Source organism: Sugiyamaella lignohabitans, chromosome B, assembly GCF_001640025.1.
Source record: "Sugiyamaella lignohabitans strain CBS 10342 chromosome B, complete sequence".
NCBI classification, from domain to species: domain Eukaryota; kingdom Fungi; phylum Ascomycota; class Dipodascomycetes; order Dipodascales; family Trichomonascaceae; genus Sugiyamaella; species Sugiyamaella lignohabitans.
This window is the reverse complement of record NC_031674.1, coordinates 1,703,007-1,723,715: the sequence shown is the minus strand read 5'-3', so window position 1 is coordinate 1,723,715 and position 20,709 is coordinate 1,703,007. Positions and strand designations below refer to the sequence as shown.

At 48.7% G+C, this 20,709-nt stretch overlaps 6 protein-coding genes across 6 annotated transcripts; 2 read left to right on the top strand and 4 right to left on the bottom strand.

Annotated features, from left to right (window-relative positions):
- Positions 1 to 2,127: 2,127 nt before the first annotated feature.
- Positions 2,128 to 4,968, top strand: AWJ20_2551 (uncharacterized protein; the record flags this gene model as incomplete). The annotated part of the gene is made up of 1 exon (XM_018879500.1): positions 2,128 to 4,968. The coding sequence occupies one exon, from the start codon at positions 2,128 to 2,130 to the stop codon at positions 4,966 to 4,968; it is 2,841 nt and encodes a 946-aa protein (XP_018737411.1).
- A 1,019-nt stretch (positions 4,969 to 5,987) lies between these two features.
- HIS4 (trifunctional histidinol dehydrogenase/phosphoribosyl-AMP cyclohydrolase/phosphoribosyl-ATP diphosphatase) lies at positions 5,988 to 8,651 on the top strand (the record flags this gene model as incomplete). Its single annotated transcript, XM_018879497.1, has 1 exon — positions 5,988 to 8,651. The coding sequence occupies one exon, from the start codon at positions 5,988 to 5,990 to the stop codon at positions 8,649 to 8,651; it is 2,664 nt and encodes an 887-aa protein (XP_018737409.1).
- On the bottom strand, positions 7,649 to 7,882 carry AWJ20_2550 (uncharacterized protein; the record flags this gene model as incomplete). Its single annotated transcript, XM_018879499.1, has 1 exon — positions 7,649 to 7,882. One exon carries the CDS (start codon positions 7,880 to 7,882, stop codon positions 7,649 to 7,651), a length of 234 nt encoding a protein of 77 aa, XP_018737410.1.
- A 1,185-nt stretch (positions 8,652 to 9,836) lies between the features above and the next one.
- On the bottom strand, positions 9,837 to 10,148 carry PRE10 (proteasome core particle subunit alpha 7; the record flags this gene model as incomplete). Its single annotated transcript, XM_018879496.1, has 1 exon — positions 9,837 to 10,148. One exon carries the CDS (start codon positions 10,146 to 10,148, stop codon positions 9,837 to 9,839), a length of 312 nt encoding a protein of 103 aa, XP_018737408.1.
- Positions 10,149 to 11,996: 1,848 nt separating this feature from the next.
- NUP57 (FG-nucleoporin NUP57) lies at positions 11,997 to 13,193 on the bottom strand (the record flags this gene model as incomplete). Its single annotated transcript, XM_018879495.1, has 1 exon — positions 11,997 to 13,193. One exon carries the CDS (start codon positions 13,191 to 13,193, stop codon positions 11,997 to 11,999), a length of 1,197 nt encoding a protein of 398 aa, XP_018737407.1.
- A 4,043-nt stretch (positions 13,194 to 17,236) lies between these two features.
- Positions 17,237 to 19,636, bottom strand: PDC2 (Pdc2p; the record flags this gene model as incomplete). Its single annotated transcript, XM_018879494.1, has 1 exon — positions 17,237 to 19,636. The coding sequence occupies one exon, from the start codon at positions 19,634 to 19,636 to the stop codon at positions 17,237 to 17,239; it is 2,400 nt and encodes a 799-aa protein (XP_018737406.1).
- Between the last annotated feature and the right edge of the window lie 1,073 nt (positions 19,637 to 20,709).

Sequence of the window (20,709 nt, the reverse complement as noted above, 5' to 3'; positions counted from 1 at the left end):
TCTTCTGGTAAGCCCTGTCGCTACGGAATGTACTGTGTTCTTATCTTACAAGCCTTGAGATAGTGCTTAATGAAATAACAAAAGTTGGACTTAGCTGCTGCCAGAATTTATACACGAGTGGGTACAACAAACATACTCCACAGTTACTGGTAACCAGAACAGACGTGCAAGGGGGCCAGGTTTGTTTATTGACATTTCATCCCTAAGGGCAATCGTCGAGTAACAAAACTAATATCGAGCAGAATTAGGAACCAGTATCCTTCAGTTCCCTGAAGTACCCAGAACTCACTCGGATGACCAGCCAGTGAAAATCTACATCAAGCACGAGTATAGCTGGGATAACCTACAAAAACTTTGTCCATAATCAGTTACACACGAACGGGGGTGGAACAGCCTCAGTTGGACCCAAATCTAGAGAAATTGGCCATTAATTAACTGCCCATAGATTCTAATATGAACGTAAAATCGACCTCGCTGCCAAAAGAAGCAGAGATGATCTAGTGGAATCCTTACTCAGACGAGCCATTTAATCTGGATATTATGGTACAAGAGCCATATAACCAGGGCTCACCCACAATACATGGGTTTTGGAAGGCATTCTACGTGGAGTCAGTCAACTGTCTTCTCGACTCAAAGCCACTACTAGCAGAGAGGTCTGAGCATCGGTTGGTTGCGGTCAAAATCTATTGTACTCATTATTTATATATATATATATATATATATATATATATATATATATTATAAATATATAATATATCTAACGGTTATCTCTAGAGACACGGACGTCAATCAGTGCGAGGCACCTCCAGTTAAAGCACTGCCCCGGTCATGGTTGCTCTTGCTCCCCAGAAAACGACTCGAGCGGAGCGAGAGGAGCAGCCAGGGTCTGGGGCGGAGCCCCAGCCGCCGGAGGCAGACGGTTTCCCTAAATGTTCGGGGCTGAAAAAGGACAGTGGTCAGTGGATCAGTTGACATTGAGTTTCGTGCTGCGAATAGGACTGAATATAATCTTGACTGATATCCGACGTCATCCCTACCCAACCTTAACCTTAAAACCTTAGATAGGCCAGTCGCCTGTTCAGTCCGTCCCTGGTCATACCACTTAAAAATTCAAAGGAAAAAAAATGAACTACAAGCCCAAAACCACTATCCGGCAATTCTCAGCCCATTGACCAAATTTTTTTTTTATTTCTTATTATTTATGGATGGTTTTATTGCGGTTGTTGTTCCCTTTTTATATTGAATGCCGAGATATTTCAGAGCACGCAGGCATATGCGTGCTTCCCCTGAGCCGCTGTCGCGCATATGCATAGAAGGAAGATTAGATCGCAGACCCTTGCGTGTTCAGCCGCTGCCCTTGTTACGAGAGTGGACACTGACTACAGGAACGTACATATAAAGCCCGGATCTGCTGCTGTCGATGGACGAAGCTTGCTAACATTTGAATTGTGTTATCAGGCTGCCGAATTCTGGTAGTTTTCCGATCAATTGCACACTCAATTGCGGATATTTTCCTCGCGCCAACCGCCAGACAACTCTCGTGTGACGCAAATGTCGGACCGACGCGAAGAAACGGCCGAAGAGATCCGTCTTCGCGAAGACGCCCATCGCAAAAAGTACTGGAAACGTTGGGGTCCATACCTCTCGGAACGCCAATGGGTAGGTTTTTGAACAGGGGGTACTGCCTCCGGCGGCTGGGGCTCCGCCCCAGACCCTGGTTGCTCCTCTCGCTTCGCTCGAGTCGTTTTTGGGGGGTGCCGCGGTCATCTCCTGCGAAGCAGGAGCAACCAGGGTCTGGGGCGGAGCCCCAGCCGCCGGAGGCATGAAGCCAATCGAAGTCTAACAAGTGAACAGGCGACTGTGAGAGAGGATTACTCTGCTAGTGGAGACGCGTGGAGCGATTTTCCTCATGATCAAGCTCGGTCGAGGGTGTATCGTTGGGGAGAAGACGGCATTGCCGGAGTCAGTGATAACCATCAGTTCCAGTGTATCTCGTTTGCGTTTTGGAACGAGAAGGACGACTTTCTGAAGGAGCGTTTATTTGGTTTGACTGGTCATGAGGGAAATCATGGTGAGGATGTTAAGGAGGATTATTATTATCTCGATAATACTCCGACGCATTCTTATATGAAATACTTGTATAAGTATCCTCAGAGAAAGTTCCCATATGAAGAGCTTGTTAAGGCCAATGCTAGTAGAAGCCGTCTGGAACCCGAGTTTGAGTTGAATCATACCGGCATTTACGAGGATAACCGGTATTTCGATATCTATATTGAAATGGCCAAATCTAAGGATAATGCTGAGGAGTGTTTGTTCCGGGTCACGGCTTATAATCGTGGTCCCGAGGCTGCTCCGCTCCATATTGTTCCTCAAATATGGTTCCGTAATACGTGGGGCTGGGGATATGAGGAGAAACACAAGAAACGGGAACGGGAGTTCAAAAAACGCCAGGCGAAGGAGGCTGCTAATGGCCAAGTCACTGGTGATGATCCTGGGGTCGGGTCCGGTAATAGTGATTCCGATAGCGAGAATAATGGCGTTGACGATGAACATGAGGACGAGGCTCCTCATGGAGGTCCTGGTGCTTGGGGTAGTTGTGGAAAGGGCAGTGGCGAGATTCCTGATATTAAGCAACGGGATAAGTTCCAAATGGAATCGAATCATTGGAAGCTCGGTAAGAGATATGCCCATTTTGCACCTTCAGTAGGATTCACCGAGAATGACGATGATGTTGATCCGGTTTTACTGTTCACCAACAACGAAACAAACAAAAAACGCTTGTATGGAGTTAAGAATGAAAGCGATTATGTCAAGGATGCGTTCCATGAACGCATTGTTGATGACAAGGAAGCCGCTGTCAATCCTGAGAACCATGGAACCAAGGCTGCTGCTTGGTATGCATTTGACGCTGGCCAGGGTATTCCTGCTGGTGACTATGTTTGTTTGCGATTCAAGTTCTCTAACAAGGATCCTGGTCAATACCAAGAATTGGACGAGGAGGAGTTTGATAGTATTTTCGACGCTCGTGAAGACGAGGCCGACGATTTCTACTATAACATTTCTCCCTTGCCAGTGTCGGATGATTTGAGAACTATTCAGAGACAGGCATTTGCTGGTATGTTGTGGACCAAACAGTTTTACCACTTTGTTCATAGTCAATGGAGTAAAGGAGATCCCAACCAACCGCCCGCCCCACCTCATCGAGCCAATTCTCGTAATAGTGAGTGGAAACATCTCCATATTGACGATATTCTGTCTTTGCCTGATAAGTGGGAGTATCCATTTTTTGCTGCTTGGGATACCGCGTTCCACTGTATTCCGTTGGCTATGATTGATCCTGATTTCTCCAAGAAACAGCTCGATCTCATGACCAGAGAATGGTATATGCATCCTAATGGCCAGATCCCGGCTTATGAATGGAACTTTTCCGACGTCAACCCCCCTGTCCATGCATGGGCCACTTTCCGGGTGTTTAAGATTGAACGAAAGATGTATGGTCGTGAGGATCTCGACTTTTTGGAGCGTGTTTTCCAGAAACTGCTGCTCAATTTCACCTGGTGGGTCAACCGAAAAGATCGTGATGGTAAAAACGTTTTTGAAGGTGGATTCCTGGGTCTTGATAATATTGGTCTCTTTAATCGATCCGAGCCGTTGCCTACTGGAGGTGTATTGGAACAAGCTGATAGTACCGGATGGATGGCGTTTTTCTGTTTGCAGATGCTGAATATTGCACTTGAACTTGCCAAGCGACGTTCGGTTTATGAGGATATTGCCTCGAAGTTTTTCGAACACTTTATTTTCATTGCCGATGCCATGTCCCACCGATACGGCAGTGATGTTGAGAAGCCATTATGGAACGAAGAAGACGGGTTCTATTATGATGCCATTTCGTGGGGTGGCCCATGGAGTCAGCAATTGCCTGTGCGTTCGTTGGTAGGATTGATTCCTTTGTACGCCTCGTTGACTTTGGAACCCGAGGTGCTTGAGAAATGCCCCTCATTTGCCAAACGTGTCGAGTGGTTTATTGAGAACAGACCCAAGATGTCGAGTCGAAACATGGCCAGTATGAGCAAGCGTGGTAGTAAAGGTCGACTTTTGCTATCGCTTGTTAACCGTGACAGACTTGGGAAGTTGTTGGTGCGAATGCTCGATGAAGATGAGTTCTTGTCTCCCTATGGAATCCGATCCATGTCGAAATTCCATGAAAAGAACCCGTTCTCCATGGAAGTTAATGGCCAAACCTTTACAGTTGGCTATGTTCCAGGAGACTCGAATTCTGGTTTGTTTGGAGGTAACTCCAACTGGCGAGGACCCATCTGGTTCCCTACGACCTTCCTTCTCATTGAATCATTGCAAAGATTCTTCCTTTACTACGGAGCTGAGTACGAAGTCGAGTGTCCTACTGGTAGTGGCCAGATGATGAACCTTGCTAAAGTTGCCGAGAATATCCAGCACCGTTTGATCAACCTGTTTACACGTAACGACCGTGACGGCAGACGTCCATACAACGGATCCGAGGATATCTATGACCACGATGAGAACTTCGTTGACCATATTCTATTCCACGAGTTCTTTGATGGTGACACTGGCCGTGGACTCGGATCTAAGCATCAATGTGGTTGGACTGGACTCGTTGCTAAGCTCGTTCACGACGTCGGTGTCACCTGTACACGAGCCGCCACACCCCGTGATCCTATCAGTGCTGCCGAAGCGTTCTTTGACGACGTCATCACACCTAAACGTCGTCGTTCTCGTCAACTGTCGCGTCACAGCAGTTTCCTCCGTCACGGCAGCAAATCGCGAGCCTCTCGTCCCGAGAGCAGAGGCAGTTTCGAAGACACCACCCGTGAAGCCATTGAATCGCAGCTCGATCCCGATGCCGCCGAACGTATTCGCCGCATTCTCGAGTCCTACAACCTCAACACCTCGGCGAACGACGACGAGCTCGAAACAAAATACTCCAACTAGTCTCTTCGTAACTGCAATAAATAGATATCCGTTGACTTGGGTCTGCCTCCGGCGGCTGGGGCTCCGCCCCAGACCCTGGCTGCTCCTCTCGCTTCGCTCGAGTCGTTTCGTGAAGGGCCCCAGTAGCCTTCTGGAATGGGAAGACCCTTCATGTGAAGATGTTTATTACTAGACTTCATTTTTATCTGCTATTTTTTGGCTTTTCATCATTAAAATTTACTTTGAAAATATATATATTTCTAAAATAAACAGTATATTATTTACTTATTTATAGCACTGGACAGTCTAGTCCCTCGGAAAAATTGATCAGACACTAAACTTAGATTTTAATTTTAATTCTGTTTTATATTAATTAAATAGTACATAGATACCCGATAATGAAAGTGGATTGGCAGTCTTCAATGAGGCTCAGAAGCTTACAATCTCCCAAAAGTGTGAGTTCTCGGGATAATTCTTAACAGCGACCAAATTATGATATTAATCAAATGATAATAAGACCACCGCTGTGTTTTCTGGTTTATGCTTATATAAACACAATAAATGAATATCAATCCAAACAATTGATACCTTACAATAATTAACTAACATAGAACGGCCGGGATCCTCGACGCAACGACTCGAGCGAAGCGAGAGGAGCAACCAGGGTCTGGGGCGGAGCCCCAGCCGCCGGAGGCAGACCCTGACCCCATGTTCGACACCACCAGTCCGGTACCGGAGACGCAGGGTTTACCTGAGAAGCCGGCCTAGCCCTTATCTTATCGGGCTGCAGGAAGCTGTAGGTTAAGCGTTGCGTGCAGAGGTTACCCGGACCGATTTGAAAAATCTGTACAGGGAGATTGGCGGATTCAGTCATCGAGGAGCGATAAGGGAGATCCACCAGCCACGAGCGGTACATATATAGCCGGGAGAGTCAGCAGCTGCTGGTGATATTTCAGTGCAGGATCTATAATTATTTTTTCGAGTTTTTGACTTGCAAAAGTTCATTGACTGGTATTTTTATATTTTGACACAAGAGCGAAATGTTCCCAGTTTTACCTGTTACTTCGGTTTCTGGACTGATTGAGACCGCTGATGTCGTTTCTGGCTCAGTGGGTCGGGTTCTCGTGAGTCTGTCAGGAGATCAGATCAAGGATACACTTCCAATTGTTCGGTCGGTATCGGAGAAATTCGTCGACATTTCTGTTTTATTGACAGGAGATGCTTCTACAGACGAGCTTATTAGTTTATTGGATGCTGGTGTCGAATATTTGGTGGTTTCTGAACCAGTTGTAGCTGATCTGATCGAATCAGGTGTACCTGGTTCAAGACTGGTAATTAATATCAGTGAAAAGGCTGGTGAATTTTTAGAATCAATTGCTAGTGACTCGTCTCAACTGGATTCTAATTTGAATATTGGATTCTATATTGGTTCTTTTGGTATTTCTAAACACCAATCACTTGTCGCAGCTGGTCAGGCTATTGCAAAGACTGTTCTTGCTACAACTGGAGGAGCTAGATTCCTGCTTGTATCGGACCCATCTTTTGTTTCTTCATCAAATGCAATTGCCCCTGCTATCCCAGTCGTCGAGGCTCATTACTTATCTACAGAAACCACTGGCAATGGTACTTTATCTATTGCTAGTTTCATCACCAACCGTCTGGTCAGTGACCGTGTCGATGGTCTATATACGACTTTGGTAGTTGATGCTTATGACAACAGTCTTGGACTGGTATACTCTTCAGAAGAAAGTATCAGTGAAGCAGTTCGCACTGGCAAGGGTGTGTATCAATCTCGCAAGAGGGGATTATGGTACAAAGGACAAACTTCAGGTGCTGAACAGACTCTTTTACGAATCGATGTCGATTGTGATGGCGACTGTGTTAAGTTTGTAGTTGACCAAACGGCTCCTGGATTCTGTCATAACAACACTTCGACGTGTTTTGGTCAGTATTCGGGCATCAGTGCTCTCGAACAAACACTCATTTCCCGCAAAAAGAATGCTCCTGAGGGCTCATACACAGCTAGACTTTTCAACGACTCTAAACTGCTAACAGCCAAAATCATGGAAGAAGCAGAAGAGTTGTGTGATGCCAAGACTGCTAACGAGATTTCCTGGGAGGCTGCTGATTTGATTTATTTCGCCATGACCAAACTGGTACAAGAGGGTGTGTCGTGGAACTCTGTACAACGCAATCTAGATCTCAAGTCGAGAAAAATCTCCCGTAGAAAGGGTGATGCTAAACGCAAATGGCAAGCCAAGCTCGAGGAAAAAGAGCAAGACGCCAACAAGAGTCGTGACGATGCTAGACAGGACAAAAAGCCCAAAAACGCCGACCAAACCAGTAGTACTGTTACTACTAACGGCACAGAACAACCACAGATCAAAATGAATGTTGTAACTGTGACTCCCGAGACTTCTGAGACCGAAATCGCTAAAGTTCTAACTCGTCCTTTGCAAAAGTCGGCTGATATCATGAAACTGGTGACTCCTATCATCAACAATGTTCGTGATAACGGAGACAAGGCATTGATCGAGCTGACCGAGAAGTTTGATCGCGTCAAACTGCAGTCTCCAGTGTTGTACGCACCATTCCCCGAGAATTTGATGCAGATTTCCGAAGAAGTGAAAGCAGCTATTGACCTGTCCATCTCCAATATCGAGAAGTTCCATGCTGCTCAGATTAATAAAGACGAGGTTCTTCACGTCGAAACAGCACCAGGAGTCATCTGTTCACGATTCTCACGAGCCATTGAGTCGGTGGGTCTGTATGTTCCTGGAGGAACCGCTGTACTTCCATCGACTGCAATGATGCTTGGTATCCCAGCCAAAGTAGCTGGATGTAAGAACATCATTCTTGCATCACCACCACGATCCGACGGTACTTTGACACCCGAGGTTGTATATGTGGCACATAAAGTAGGAGCCAAGGCCATTTTGCTGGCTGGAGGAGCTCAAGCCGTTGCTGCTCTGGCATATGGAACCGAGTCAGTTCCCAAAGTCGACAAAATCATGGGTCCTGGTAACCAATTTGTCACCGCAGCCAAGATGTTTGTACAGAATGATACCAGTGCTCAAGTGAGTATTGACATGCCAGCAGGACCTTCTGAAGTTCTTGTCATTGCCGATGGAACCAGTAACCCGGCATTCGTGGCATCGGATCTGTTATCACAAGCTGAGCACGGAGTGGATTCACAAGTGATTTTGATTGCTATTTCTATGACCGACGACCAACTGGCTGCTGTCGAGACCGAGGTTCACGAACAAGCGATGCGACTTCCACGAGTCGATATTGTCCGCGGTTCAATTGCTCATTCGACGACCATCCGAGTCGATTCTATTGAACGAGCCATGCAATTGAGTAACCAGTACGGACCCGAGCACTTGATTCTTCAAGTGCACGAAGCCAGCCGACTGCTGCCACTGGTCGAGCACGCTGGCAGCGTTTTTGTTGGAGCCTGGAGTCCCGAGTCGTGCGGAGACTACTCCAGCGGTACCAACCACACCCTTCCCACCTACGGATACGCCAAAATGTACTCCGGTGTCAACACCGACACGTTCATGAAGCACATCACCAGCCAAGAGCTCACCGAACAGGGTCTCAAAAACATAGGCCCTGCCGTCATGGCCCTCGCGGCCACCGAAGGACTCGACGGTCACCGTAACGCCGTCAAAGTCCGTCTCGAGTCTCTCGGAGCTCTGTAAACACTATCTACAAATCTAACCGGTTTCTGTAAGTCTCTTGTGCCTCCGGCGGCTGGGGCTCCGCCCCAGACCCTGGTTGCTCCTGCTTCGCAGGAGACTGCCTGCGACCGTCGAAGAAACGACTCGAGCGAAGCGAGAGGAGCAGCGGGGTCTGGGGCGGAGCCCCAGCCGCCGGAGGCACATGGGGGACACTTCAATGTTTGTATTTTCAATTGTCGAGCTCTTTTTTGAGGTTCCGACTGTAGGGGGTTTTGGCGAAGTCGCTGTAACCGCCGATGAACTTGCCTTTGATGAAGATGTAGGGCACCGTGGACTGGTTCGTGAGGTTCTGCAGCTCACTCTGGAGACTCGCTCCATCGTCTTGTCGGGTCGGGTTAGTTTTTGCCGCCGAGTGACGCCGTTGGTACCGAACCACCTAATTTCAGAATAAAATAACTTACCTCTGGTGTCCAGTTCGAGGATTTTGGGCTTGACGCCCTGGCCTTCAACATTGGCAATGGCCCGTTTACAGAAGCTGGTCGTTAGATAACTGGCAGGATAAAAAATAGCATCTCGGGCTGTTGCTGGTGTCAATGGCTCCATAGCCAGTTCACTCGTTTCACAGCACGCTTGGATCATAGCTTCAACAAAAAAATTAGCTTTATCACTCAAATCAAGTCCTCTGGTCACTTACGAGCACCATCTGGATCAGTGTTAGTAACATGTCGGAGCCAAAAAAAAACAGAACGGGCACACTCACGATTTCGATGCAATCAGTACTGGATTGGAATTGATTAGGCTCTTCACGAGCTCGGCCGATTTACTCATTTTTCACTTCAATAAAGCTCTTCACTCTCAAAAATGCGGAAAAAGAACGGAATCGAGATTCGAACTTAATACTCGCTATTTATATACCTATCAGTCAGCAGCAGCACCTGCTTATCGGATGAACCCCAACCGCTATCGCACCCTGAACCGTCTTCCGAGTTATCTTTCAAATCCAGGGGGAGAGGATGTGCCTCCGGCGGCTGGGGCTCCGCCCCAGACCCTGGTAGCTCCTCTCGCTTCGCTCGAGTCGTTTCAACACCAGTTCCCGGCCAATCTCCTGCGAAGCAGGAGCAACCAGGGTCTGGGGCGGAGCCCCAGCCGCCGGAGGCAGAACCCCCTCCCGAGTGAAAAGAGATATTTAGTATTTAATTAGTAAAACTACTCTTCCATGTCGTCGCCGCCCGAGAGCTCGTCTATAGCGTATTGCTTGGCTTCTTGTAGCAGGTCGGCGGGCACGAACTCGTGTTTTCCGCCGGTGGCTGACTGGCTGACCCAGGTCATTTCGAGCTCGAAATCCTTGTCTTTCGAATCCTCGTGAGCCAGATAAATGATTTTGGCAGCTTCTTTAACGGCTTGACGGGCATCCAGACTACCGAGATCCAGTTTCTCGAGCTCCGATTTCGCCACTTGACGGCCCTTACCGGTGGCTGCTCCGTGGTATCCCCACGAGGTTCCACTGGGCTCAATCATGTACAAATGAGCACCCTTTTCATCCACTCCACCTACTATGGTGGTGATTCCAAAAGGACGGACCGAACTGTATAATGTATAAGCTTGGACATAGCTTCCTAATCTATCAGCAAGAGAACGCACCGGTATTGGCACGCTGTAAGTGGATCTCCACGAACTGGCCTCATCACGACCCCGATTGACAATATGTCTTCCATCAGGAACCAGACCCGAATATGCCACTCCGATATGCTTATCGACAGTTTGAATTCGTTTATTGGAATTGGGAACCAGCAGCTTCGAGGTGATGATTTTCTCGACTGCTAGAACCACTCCGTCCTTAAACCGAATACCCACCGAAGTACCGCCGTTCTCAACAGCCTTCGACGCGTACTCGACCTGGAAGTTTCTTCCATCCGGAGAGAAAACACTGTTGGACAAATCGTATCCAGTACCAATTGAAGTCTGTCTCTGTTAGCTCTGGTGGCTTTCTTGGGGGTGCGGTGCTGCCTCCGGCGGCTGGGGCTCCGCCCCAGACCCTGGTTGCTCCTGCTTCGCAGGAGATTGACCGGTACTGGAGACTGAAACGACTCGAGCGAAGCGAGAGGAGCTACCAGGGTCTGGGGCGGAGCCCCAGCCGCCGGAGGCAAACCCCCTCCCAGCCAGTGGCGAGTGGTGGCAATTGCTCGCTGGCGGGTTGACTTACCATTATAACGGTGCTGGTGTGTGTAGGGGATCAAGGGAAAGTCAGCAATGGCTTGTTCTTGTCCGCAAAGAAGGAATTTGGGTGTGTTCGTGTGTGTTTTTTCAGGTGGATTGGTCTTGTGAATCAGGTCGCCGGTGTCGATGTTGGTAAGTGAACCTGCTGCTACTTTAGCCGTGCGGTACAAATCACCCTCCATAGAACTGCAAGGCTGCAACCGCTGTGACCTGAAATGCAAAGAAATCAAAGTCCACCGACCGCAATTACATAGGAACTTTAATGGGGGTCTATAGATTTCTAGCGGTCTTTGTGTGTTTCGGAGTGGTTTTAGAGTCATGGTCCTGTGATTGTGTCCAGATACTTATGGTTGACGCCGTTAACCGTTTATATACGCTATAAACCTTCTCTGGACTCGGTAATCGAAGTCATGAGTGGATATTATCTAAGTCGAAATTGACTCGATTGATAAACTAAAAAAAAAAATCTGTCGAGAAGCGAGAGAGCTGAGGTAGTTGTCAGCTGATCAACTGACCAACTCGCCCTTTACCTCTGGAGCATCTCTCAAATTGCCTGTTGTTGTGACCTAAATCATTGTTACTGGAGGCAGAACCAGGGCTCTCAGATGTTGAAAGACACAAGAGTGCTATTTGAGGATGCAAGTGATCTAATATACGGCGAAAAATTGAACATGAGCTTCCCGGCTAGTATCTCCAGACGGTCGAATTTAGCTAGTTCAGTTCATGGAAATTATTCTCCAAGATGAAGTGACCAAACTAAAGTTCTCCAGTCGATGGTGTTTGACTAGTATTTCCGTCTGATCCAATAAACTCTGGCTTATAGATGCAAGAGATCTAACTGATAGATGCAAGAGATCTAACTTATAGATGCAAAAGATTCAACTTGCGGCAAATGATCGAGCATGAGCTTCGCGACTAATATTTTCTGTTCATGGCGTTCCAAGCCATGAGTAAGTGAGATCCAAATCTAATAATTTGTTTCTTCATTGATTTCTCGTGGTCCGAGATTCAAGAAATCGCCATATGGACCCAGAAATCTCATGCGAAGCAGGAGCCACGGGGTCTAGGGTGGAGCCCCAGCCGCCGGAGGCAGCAGCCACCCTCGAAAAAATAATAAGAACAATAATAATAATAATAATAGATTACAAATTACCTGACGACACCCTCTTCGAGTTTCGACAGCATAGAGTCGACCTGCTCGGTGTCGTCAGTGAGAACCTTGGCCAGATACGAGATGCCCATTTGCTGGGCTTTGAGGATCTTGGACAGTTTGTCGAGCTGCTCTTCGTCGCGTTCCCAGTCGAGGATGTTAGAGGTGCCAACAGCAGATGTGCCATTGGATGCAGAAGTGGAATTGATACCAGACGAGGCGGTGTTGCCATACACGGATATCTGCTGGTCCAGGGCGCGAGCGCGTTCTCTCAGAACCTTCATTCGTGCCCAGACTTCGTTGATGCGTCCAAATACCGCTGGGTTATCGATTTCTTTATTTAAAGCCTCGAACTTCTGTTTCAGCACCTCTTCATCAGGCCTTAAAACATACCCTCGACTTTTCAAAACCTGGATTTTCACTGCTAATGCTAGAGTTCGATGTACAAGTTTGCTATGACGAGCCTTCATTTCACTGATTTTCACTGTCGTATACAGATCGTGACGAGTGGATAGTTCATTGAGCTTGTTATTAATTTCGTGCATTCTCAGTCGATAAGCATTGACTTGCTGTTGTTGTAGCAGTACCCGTTTCTGTAAATCCGAAAAACCTACTGCCAATACCGGTACAGACGACGAATCGGGCCGGTTCTTGATAGCTTGGTCCCATTTGGCCTGATCTTGACCCGGGGGTTTGGTGTATAAAAGAGCCTGTTCAACAGGCACTTTGTTATAAAAATACGCCTGAAAAGCGCAATTCGCGCTCGATGGGTCGCACGAGTCTTTAATCTTTTGCAGCTGGTCCACCACCGACGGTGACAGATTCGCCGCCGTCTGAGGACGAGGTTGGGCAGGAGCCTGTGAGTTGAAGCTGATATTCATGGACGAACCCAGTCCATTCTGCAGCTGTTGCTGTTGCTGCTGCTGCTGCTGTTGTTGTTGAGGCTGTAGCAGCAACTGTTGAGTCTGCTGTTGAGGCTGTTGTGAGAAAGAATTCGTGCCACCAGCACCGAATCCAGCACCGAATCCCGAACCCGTTGCTGAACCAAAGCCCTGGTTAGCAGGCTGGCCAGCAGCATTTCCACCTGCGGTACCAAATAACGAACCACCGGCCTGTGCACCTGACACACCCGAACCTAGCGTCGACTGGTTCAACTGGTCACTGGGTTTCGACCACGAAAACATTGGCGTGCTCATCCTACACTCAAATTGCCGTAATATGTGAGTCTCTCCAGCATCAAATTTCACTTCACGAACTTTTGTTTACCCACTTCCTCGTGTATTAGGGTTCCCGCCGTGCGGTTCGGGGACTGCCTCCGGCGGCTGGGGCTCTGCCCCAGACCCCGCGGCTCCTCTCGCTTCGCTCGAGTCGGGCTTGGGGGGTGCCAGGACCGCTCGAGGTCGATGGCAGAACGGTTTAAGACCGAAAAAGTGGATGAAAACGACCTCGCGGAGCCCACACCCGACTCGAGCGAAGCGAGAGGAGCCACGGGGTCTGGGGCAGAGCCCCAGCCGCCGGAGGCAGTCAGGGACCCCAAAGGTACAGTTACGAGTCAATTGCGGATTAAAAGTACAAGCCAGTCCTTGGAGAAAAGAGAACGAATACTAAACAATTAACAGGAACAGGGCTGGCGGAAGGAAACGGAAATTAGAGTCGAAAGAGGGCGTGAAAAGAAAAAGGAAGGGTGAAAGAAGAGCAATAAAATGGGGGAAAAAGGGGAAATCACAAGTCAGTCATGTCATAAACGGAATAAACCATACAAATTATAAACCGTACCTGCCGAGTTTACAGCGCGTATTTGAAGCATTAAAGTAAAGAGCGTGCGGGCAGAGTGGTTTATAAAAGAGCAAGAGCAAGACCGGCAGCAGCCATGAGACCGCCGTTGACGATGACGGAGCCGGCAGCACCAGTGGCTTGCGAGCTTGTGGCAGCGGCCGTGGTAGAAGCCAGGCCAGAAGCAGAGGCTGAGCCAGTGGTGCCGGCAGTGGTTGGCGAAGCAGAGGTTCCGTTGTTGAAGAGAGCAGTGGTCGACGATGAGGTCGAGTTGGTGAAAGCAACTTTCGACGAAACAGAGCTGCTGGTGGTATTGGCCGAGGTGGTAATGTTTGCAACACTGGTGGTCAAGACAGTAGACGAAGTCGAGGTTGAAGGAGGTGCTGAAGTAGTAGCATTAATAGCGACAGCTACAATAGGAGCCTCGGTGGTAACAATGGCTTCAGTAGAAACAGCAGTGGATTCTTGAACAACCACTGAACCAGACACAATCGTGACATAGTCGTAAATAGTCGAGTAAATGGTGGTGGTGATCTCGACAGAGGCTTGTGCTGAGACAGTAGCAGCAAGTCCAAGAACAATAGCAGAGGCAGAGGTGGAGGTCAACTTCATTGTTTCAACTGTTTCAACAAAAAGACGAACAAAAAGGTAGATACAACTGAATTACTGACAAGACGAACAAACAGAAGACAGGAAAATAGACGTAATTAACAAACCAGAAATATTAAAGTAGTCGGGTCGCGGGTATTAATCGGAAGAAACTCTGGACAAAACGACTAAAAAGACTGGAGAATAAAAAACGCGAAAACGAAAAATAATCAGTAAAGGAGAGACTAAACCAGCGGTCTTTTTGAAACGAAGGAAAAACAGTTGGTTGTAAGGAGTGAGTACGAGTGACAAGAGAAAAAAAAAATGTGTATGAGAAAAAACTCAATTTCACAAGAAAGACGTGAAGTAGAAACAGATATATTCAAGCAACTGGTAAGAAAAGGAGAAAAAGGAGTCGGTCAATCGACGCAAAAAAAAGAATTGCGACCTGTAACACGCCGAATAGCAAAGCTTGCAGCTTTGATTGCAGAAAAATGTGTAACCTTCAGGAGGGACCTTAGGATCCAAGCGTCGCCTGCTGTTTACGGCTGCTCCGTGCAGAAATGGCATGCATATCGGTGTATACCTATTTCCTGTTTAGGTTAAGGAGGTCGCTACGAAAAAAATATAAAATATGCACCTCGTCATTTTCGGGAAGCCAATAAACATCGCTGCAGAACAGGCTTTGCGAGGGGGAGGGGGTCTGCCTCCGGCGGCTGGGGCTCTGCCCCAGACCCCGTGGCTCCTCTCGCTTCGCTCGAGTCGGGCGAGGGGGTCCCCTGCTGGGTTTTTGGGGTGGTGGTGTTTTTGGTTGGATGGGTTTCGGGCTGGTGGGAGTAGGGTGGAGTTTGGGGGATTGTGAGGTGAATGTGGGTTGGTTGTGAAGTGATCGGAGATGTTTGGAGGTGGAAAAGTGTGTTTTGGTCGGTCTGGCCCGTTGGCCCGTTGGGCAGGCGGCCGTGTGTGATTTACCAGGTGGGTCTGTGCATCGCTGTTGGCAATCAGACACTGGCAAGTCTGAGGGGTGCTAGGGCTCCAAGGGCTCCATCTGCCGTAGCGGGAGGGGGTGAATCTTCGGCCAATTGGCATCGGCGGCCTGTCGTGCACTGCTGGAGGGGGTAGTAGCCATCGGTTAATTATTGTTTGGGTGCTATATTCACTGACTGCTATCGTTGTAAGGAGACTTGACTGTGGTCTGTGTCCAGTGATTTGTATCTGTGAGATTGGGTGATCTGTGTGGTCTGTGTTACAGAGTACGTCAGTTTTACAGTTTGGCAATTTGCCCCCGCTCGTTTCATAACACCACGTTTCAAGAGACTGAATCCCGAGCTTACCTGTATTCACCCTCTCTCGTCCACAGCCAGTTTCTCACTCGGGTCACTACTCAACCTCACCTCTCAGCTAACAGCTTCATTTCACTTGAAATCTGAACCAGCAATAGACCGCCAGGTATGAAATGAAAAAATGAATGCCAAGTATGAAATCAAGGGGCTCACTTAGCCAAGTCCAGCAAAATAATGTCGAATCGGCCGAACAGAAGCTATTGATAGCCGGCAGTGGCAGCAGTTCATTCGATCGAAATCGATCTCGACCGAAGGTATGTAACTAACTAACGGCATGAACTAACCCCGCCTATCACTTCAACCCAGCAAAAAACAACCCTCACCACACGCATCCTCCACCCCTCGCTCGACTCGAGCGAAGCGAGAGGAGCCACGGGGTCTGGGGCAGAGCCCCAGCCGCCGGAGGCAGACCCTCGGTTTCACACGACCCCCTTTAACCAGGTGCGAAGTTTCAGTGCATACGTCGACGCAAGCGGGGTCCGTAATTAGGAAGCGCTGCGGGCGGTCACCTTCCTGTTTAGGCGGCCCGCTGGGTCTGCACGGTTTAGGTAATAAAAATTCCATTCCTGGGATCAAGCCAGGAGTACATATTAATTACCCATTTCACCCCCTATCGAAAAGCACCCTGCTCCACATCGGTCGGACCAGGGCGAGGGGTGTCACTTCTTGGCTCACTTCTTCGTCGGGTTCCAACCCTCTCATCCCCTGTCGCACCTCCTCCCACAACCCACAGACCGTACGGCCAACGCTATTTCCCCGCATCCATCCCCACCATTAAAGTTGGCCGCAGCTGCTGGCTGAAAATTAAGTTCTCCGCCGAGTTTCATCCCCTGTCGCGGGCTCTAGGGGTCTGGGGTGTGCCTCCGGCGGCTGGGGCTGCGCCCCAGACCCCCCGGCTCCTCTCGCTTCGCTCGAGTCGGGCGAGGGGGATTGGACTGGTTTTGGGGGTGTGAATGCTGTTTTGAGGGTATCTTTTGGCGTCTCGGTCGGAGCCTGTGGACGGTTTCAGGCTGGTATTTCACGATTTAAGGGGCAGAGAGCTCTTAACTGTAGCATTTCATTCGACATTTGTATTATACTAAAATTAATAAATAGCAAATAATAAATATCCGAATGGAGATCTCTTATCCGAACTCTCGAGCGTTTTATGCGGCAATATTTTATAAATTGTTAAATATGAAAATAATATTTATACATAAAAAATATTGAAATAAAATACAAATATTAAAATAAATACTAAAATAAAACATGAAATATTGAAATAGCAAAAACAACCGTAAAAATAAATTCAATTTGAGAATTTTGAGTATTCTCATTTGACCGCTATTGCGAGTTGAGGGTGTGCCTCCGGCGGCTGGGGCTCCGCCCCAGACCCCGTGGCTCTTGCTTCGCAAGAATTTGCTGGGACCGTCGACGAGCCGACTCGAGCGAAGCGAGAGGAGCCGGGGGGTCTGGGGCGCAGCCCCAGCCGCCGGAGGCACCCTCAACCCCCAGCATTCGTGTCCGTAGAGATATTTCAGTATATTCATTGCGGATTAGTTGATTCGGCGCTCGAGTTCGAGCTCGATCTCCTCGAGAGCACGCATTTGTGACCGGGTTGTGAAGTTTTGGCGCTCGACAAAGTTCATGACGACCTCGAGGTAGCCCAGGACCTGGTGTGGAGTCGGTTGTAGTGCCTCTTCTTGGGCGGTGCCGACACCTCGCAGTTTCACAGCGGTCGAGTCGGTGACTTCTTCGTCGTCCTCATCATCCACCTGAGACAGCCCTAAGTGGTAGTTGATGATGGCTTGTAACACTTCAGACTCGTCGACATCCTCGACTCCTACGGACTCTTCGGCTGAAAAGGCAATGAAATTGCCAAGATCAATCATATCAGCCAGCTGCTGAGTCTGCCATAATTGAGCATAGCTGGTTTCGAGGATCTGGGGCGTGGGGAACGGCATCACCGTGTTTCCAGGAACAGGACTGCTGACAGCTCCAACTCCGGCAATACTAGGATCCAGCATACTTGACGATGGCGGGGGCATAATATTATTGTTGTTATTGTTATTATTGCTGTTGTTGTTGTGAGTATTGTTCATGATTGCATTGGTGGTTCCTGATAACAGCTTCTGTTTGGCTTGTTTATTCAGCGATGGCAGAACTGAAGCTTCGTGAAACGCAAATTTAACTACCTCGGGCGTGATATCGTGATCCCATGCTTTGACAGCCCATCTCAGAGCCTCGCGCATTGTAACTACTTCCAATGGGTTCTGACCTTTGGCATAGCATTGCACCATGAAATCGATCCAGTGTTTCCGGTACAAAATCTTGAACTGTTCAACAACTCCTTTATCCAGTGGCTGGAAAAACGACACTGAATTCGACGGCAGAAACTGTACTCTGACGTTAGATGGTGGCGGTGATTCGGCTAATCCTTGGATATGTGCCGAGAAATTGTCCATTACCAGCAACACAGGACGGGAGCCGACATGCTCGTAAAACGACTGTAACCATTCTTCCATAATCGACCCCGTCAACCACGCGTTCTCATTCGACCGCCAGTGACTATCAATAGCAGCAAGATTCACATTGGCCAAACTACGGTACTCACGAGCTCGTCCAATACCCCATAACGGCAGTTTATCAGTACCAGACGCATTAGTACACAGAATGAGGGTGATTTTCGACCGGTCTTTATTCGTAGCACTGGCGGTGGGTGGACGACGCCAAAATAAACTTGTTTCGTCCATAGTATAAATGCTGTCTGGAGTATAGTTTGCAGTCAGCTGTTGAATCGATCGAATATCCACTGCTGTAGCATCTCCATACTGTTTATATGTCTTATACCGTCCCTTGAACCGTGACACCCAACCATTAGAAAAAGTAGGAGGGTTCTGGTCAGCGTAAATTGGAATCTGCTGCCAGATAGTCTTGGCTGCTTTGGTCAGAGTTTCACCGGAAACAGATGATGGAAACGCGCTTTTACCGCGTTTCTTTTCAATTGCTTGAAGATAGTCGAATAGAATTGCCTCGAGTTCGGGCCATTGAGCACTTCTTTGACGGAATGCTGACGATGGAGCTCCCGCAGCAAAATCAAGATGTTTATATCGATCATGAAGCGAATGAGAAATGGCTGCCTGACTAATGACTCGACCGAACTTCTCATGAAACCAGATGATCGATTTGGCCTGACTGGGTCTAGGATCCTGGGAAAAGAACCATTCTCGCAGCGTTTTCCGCTGTTCGTGAGTAATGGCTGTTCTTTTGACACGGGGTTTTTCCGACCCATGAGCGTCTGGGTCATGAACATCGTCGTCAACCACATCATCCACATCATCCACACCTCCACCAACACCCACACCACCGACTTCTCCAACACCAACTCCACCGACACCCCCACCATTGGCATTTGCAGAAGCAGTAGCTTTAGCGACTGCAGCAGCCACTGCTGCCACAGCTTTAGCAGCCGCTTCATCGTCTTCAGGATTTCCATGAACATGACCCATCTGAGGATGTCCATGACCACCTACACCCATGCCGACCACGGCCGGGTCTAAATTAGCACCCAATCCATGATGAGCAGCCGCATCCAGGCCATGATGGTGATGATGGTGATGGTGATGAGCGTCGGTCAACCGAGTATCGACATATGACTCGACTCCATTCGCGTCTTTTAATCCACCAACCACTGAATTATCATTCCCAGGGTTTCCCGCCAAAATATTAGCAGCTGTAGCAGCGCGAATGGCCGCGGCTGCCGTGTTAGTGGCTTCAATCAATGCCGGATCATGAGGTCCGTAATCTTCTTCACCGCCATGACCTTGTTGTTGGCCCTGCTGTTGAAGATGGTTTTGACCGGAATGATCCAGGCCCTGGCCAGGAACCTGTTGTCTCTGACCAATGGACCCACCGGACGACGGCTGCTGCTGCTGCTGTTTCCTAGCACGAGGCATTGTCTATGTCTGGATTTCTCGCGTGTATCCTCTCGCGACCGCGTGCCACACTCGAAATTATATTCTCCTCTCTCAGAGACAATATCACTATATCAAACGCGCTGGAACACTGCTCTCTCAACTGGCACGACACCAATATAAAAATATCCTCTTCACGACCCGCTATAGCAATGCAACCACAACAAAACATCGAGAACTGTTTTTTGTCTTATACCCAACGGCGGCTACCGGTAGCCGCCGGGGTGCGGCGCTTGCCTCCGGCGGGTGGGGCTCCGCCCCAGACCCTGGCTGTGCTCGCTTCGCGAGCGGCGTGGGGTCCGGGTGTGATTGTGGGGTTCTGGAGTTTCGAGGCGATTGGGGTCCAGAGGAGGACGGGATCTCGACGTCGCTCGCGAAGCGAGCACAACCAGGGTCTGGGGCGGAGCCCCAGCCGCCGGAGGCAGTGCCCAGCGACACGGTTCTCGTACGGTATAGCCAGCGTAAATTGTAGATATCGTGTGTAAATGTTTCGAGAGCTCCATGAGCTGGAGCGTCTCCAGTAGTGGTATGAAAAGTGATTTTTGCAGTTCTGAGGTGGGTTCGGGTGCTGGCTGGTCTGATTGGACCTGTTCTTGCTGCGCGTTCTGGTAGTGAGTGACTCGAATGTCTGTATCAGGTATCACAGAAGGTCGGCGGGTGACAGTTGAGTCTGTTTCTTGCCTGTGAGTCAAGGTGGTGAAATAGTAGTAGTTAGATGTGTGAAGACAAGAAGCCAGGTGCGGTTGGCTCACAGTCAGCTGGAAATCAGCTGGAAGATCCACCAGAAGCTGGTGGAATCTGTGAACTTATAGAGCATGTTTGGTTCGAGGGCAAGTTGAGAAGGCCAAAATGGAAGCAAAGGAAGTGGAATAGAGAGGCGAGAGGTAAAAGGGCACTTGTCCAGGACATATAATTTGCTAGTGAAGATGTCTATTGGCAGAATGATGAGAATGACTTTTATACAGTATTCTACAGCGCTCGAAGACAACTGGAAAGGGTGTCTTTGAAGCAGCATCCAATAGCGTGACGACAAACTTGGAAGGGTCTTTGAAAAC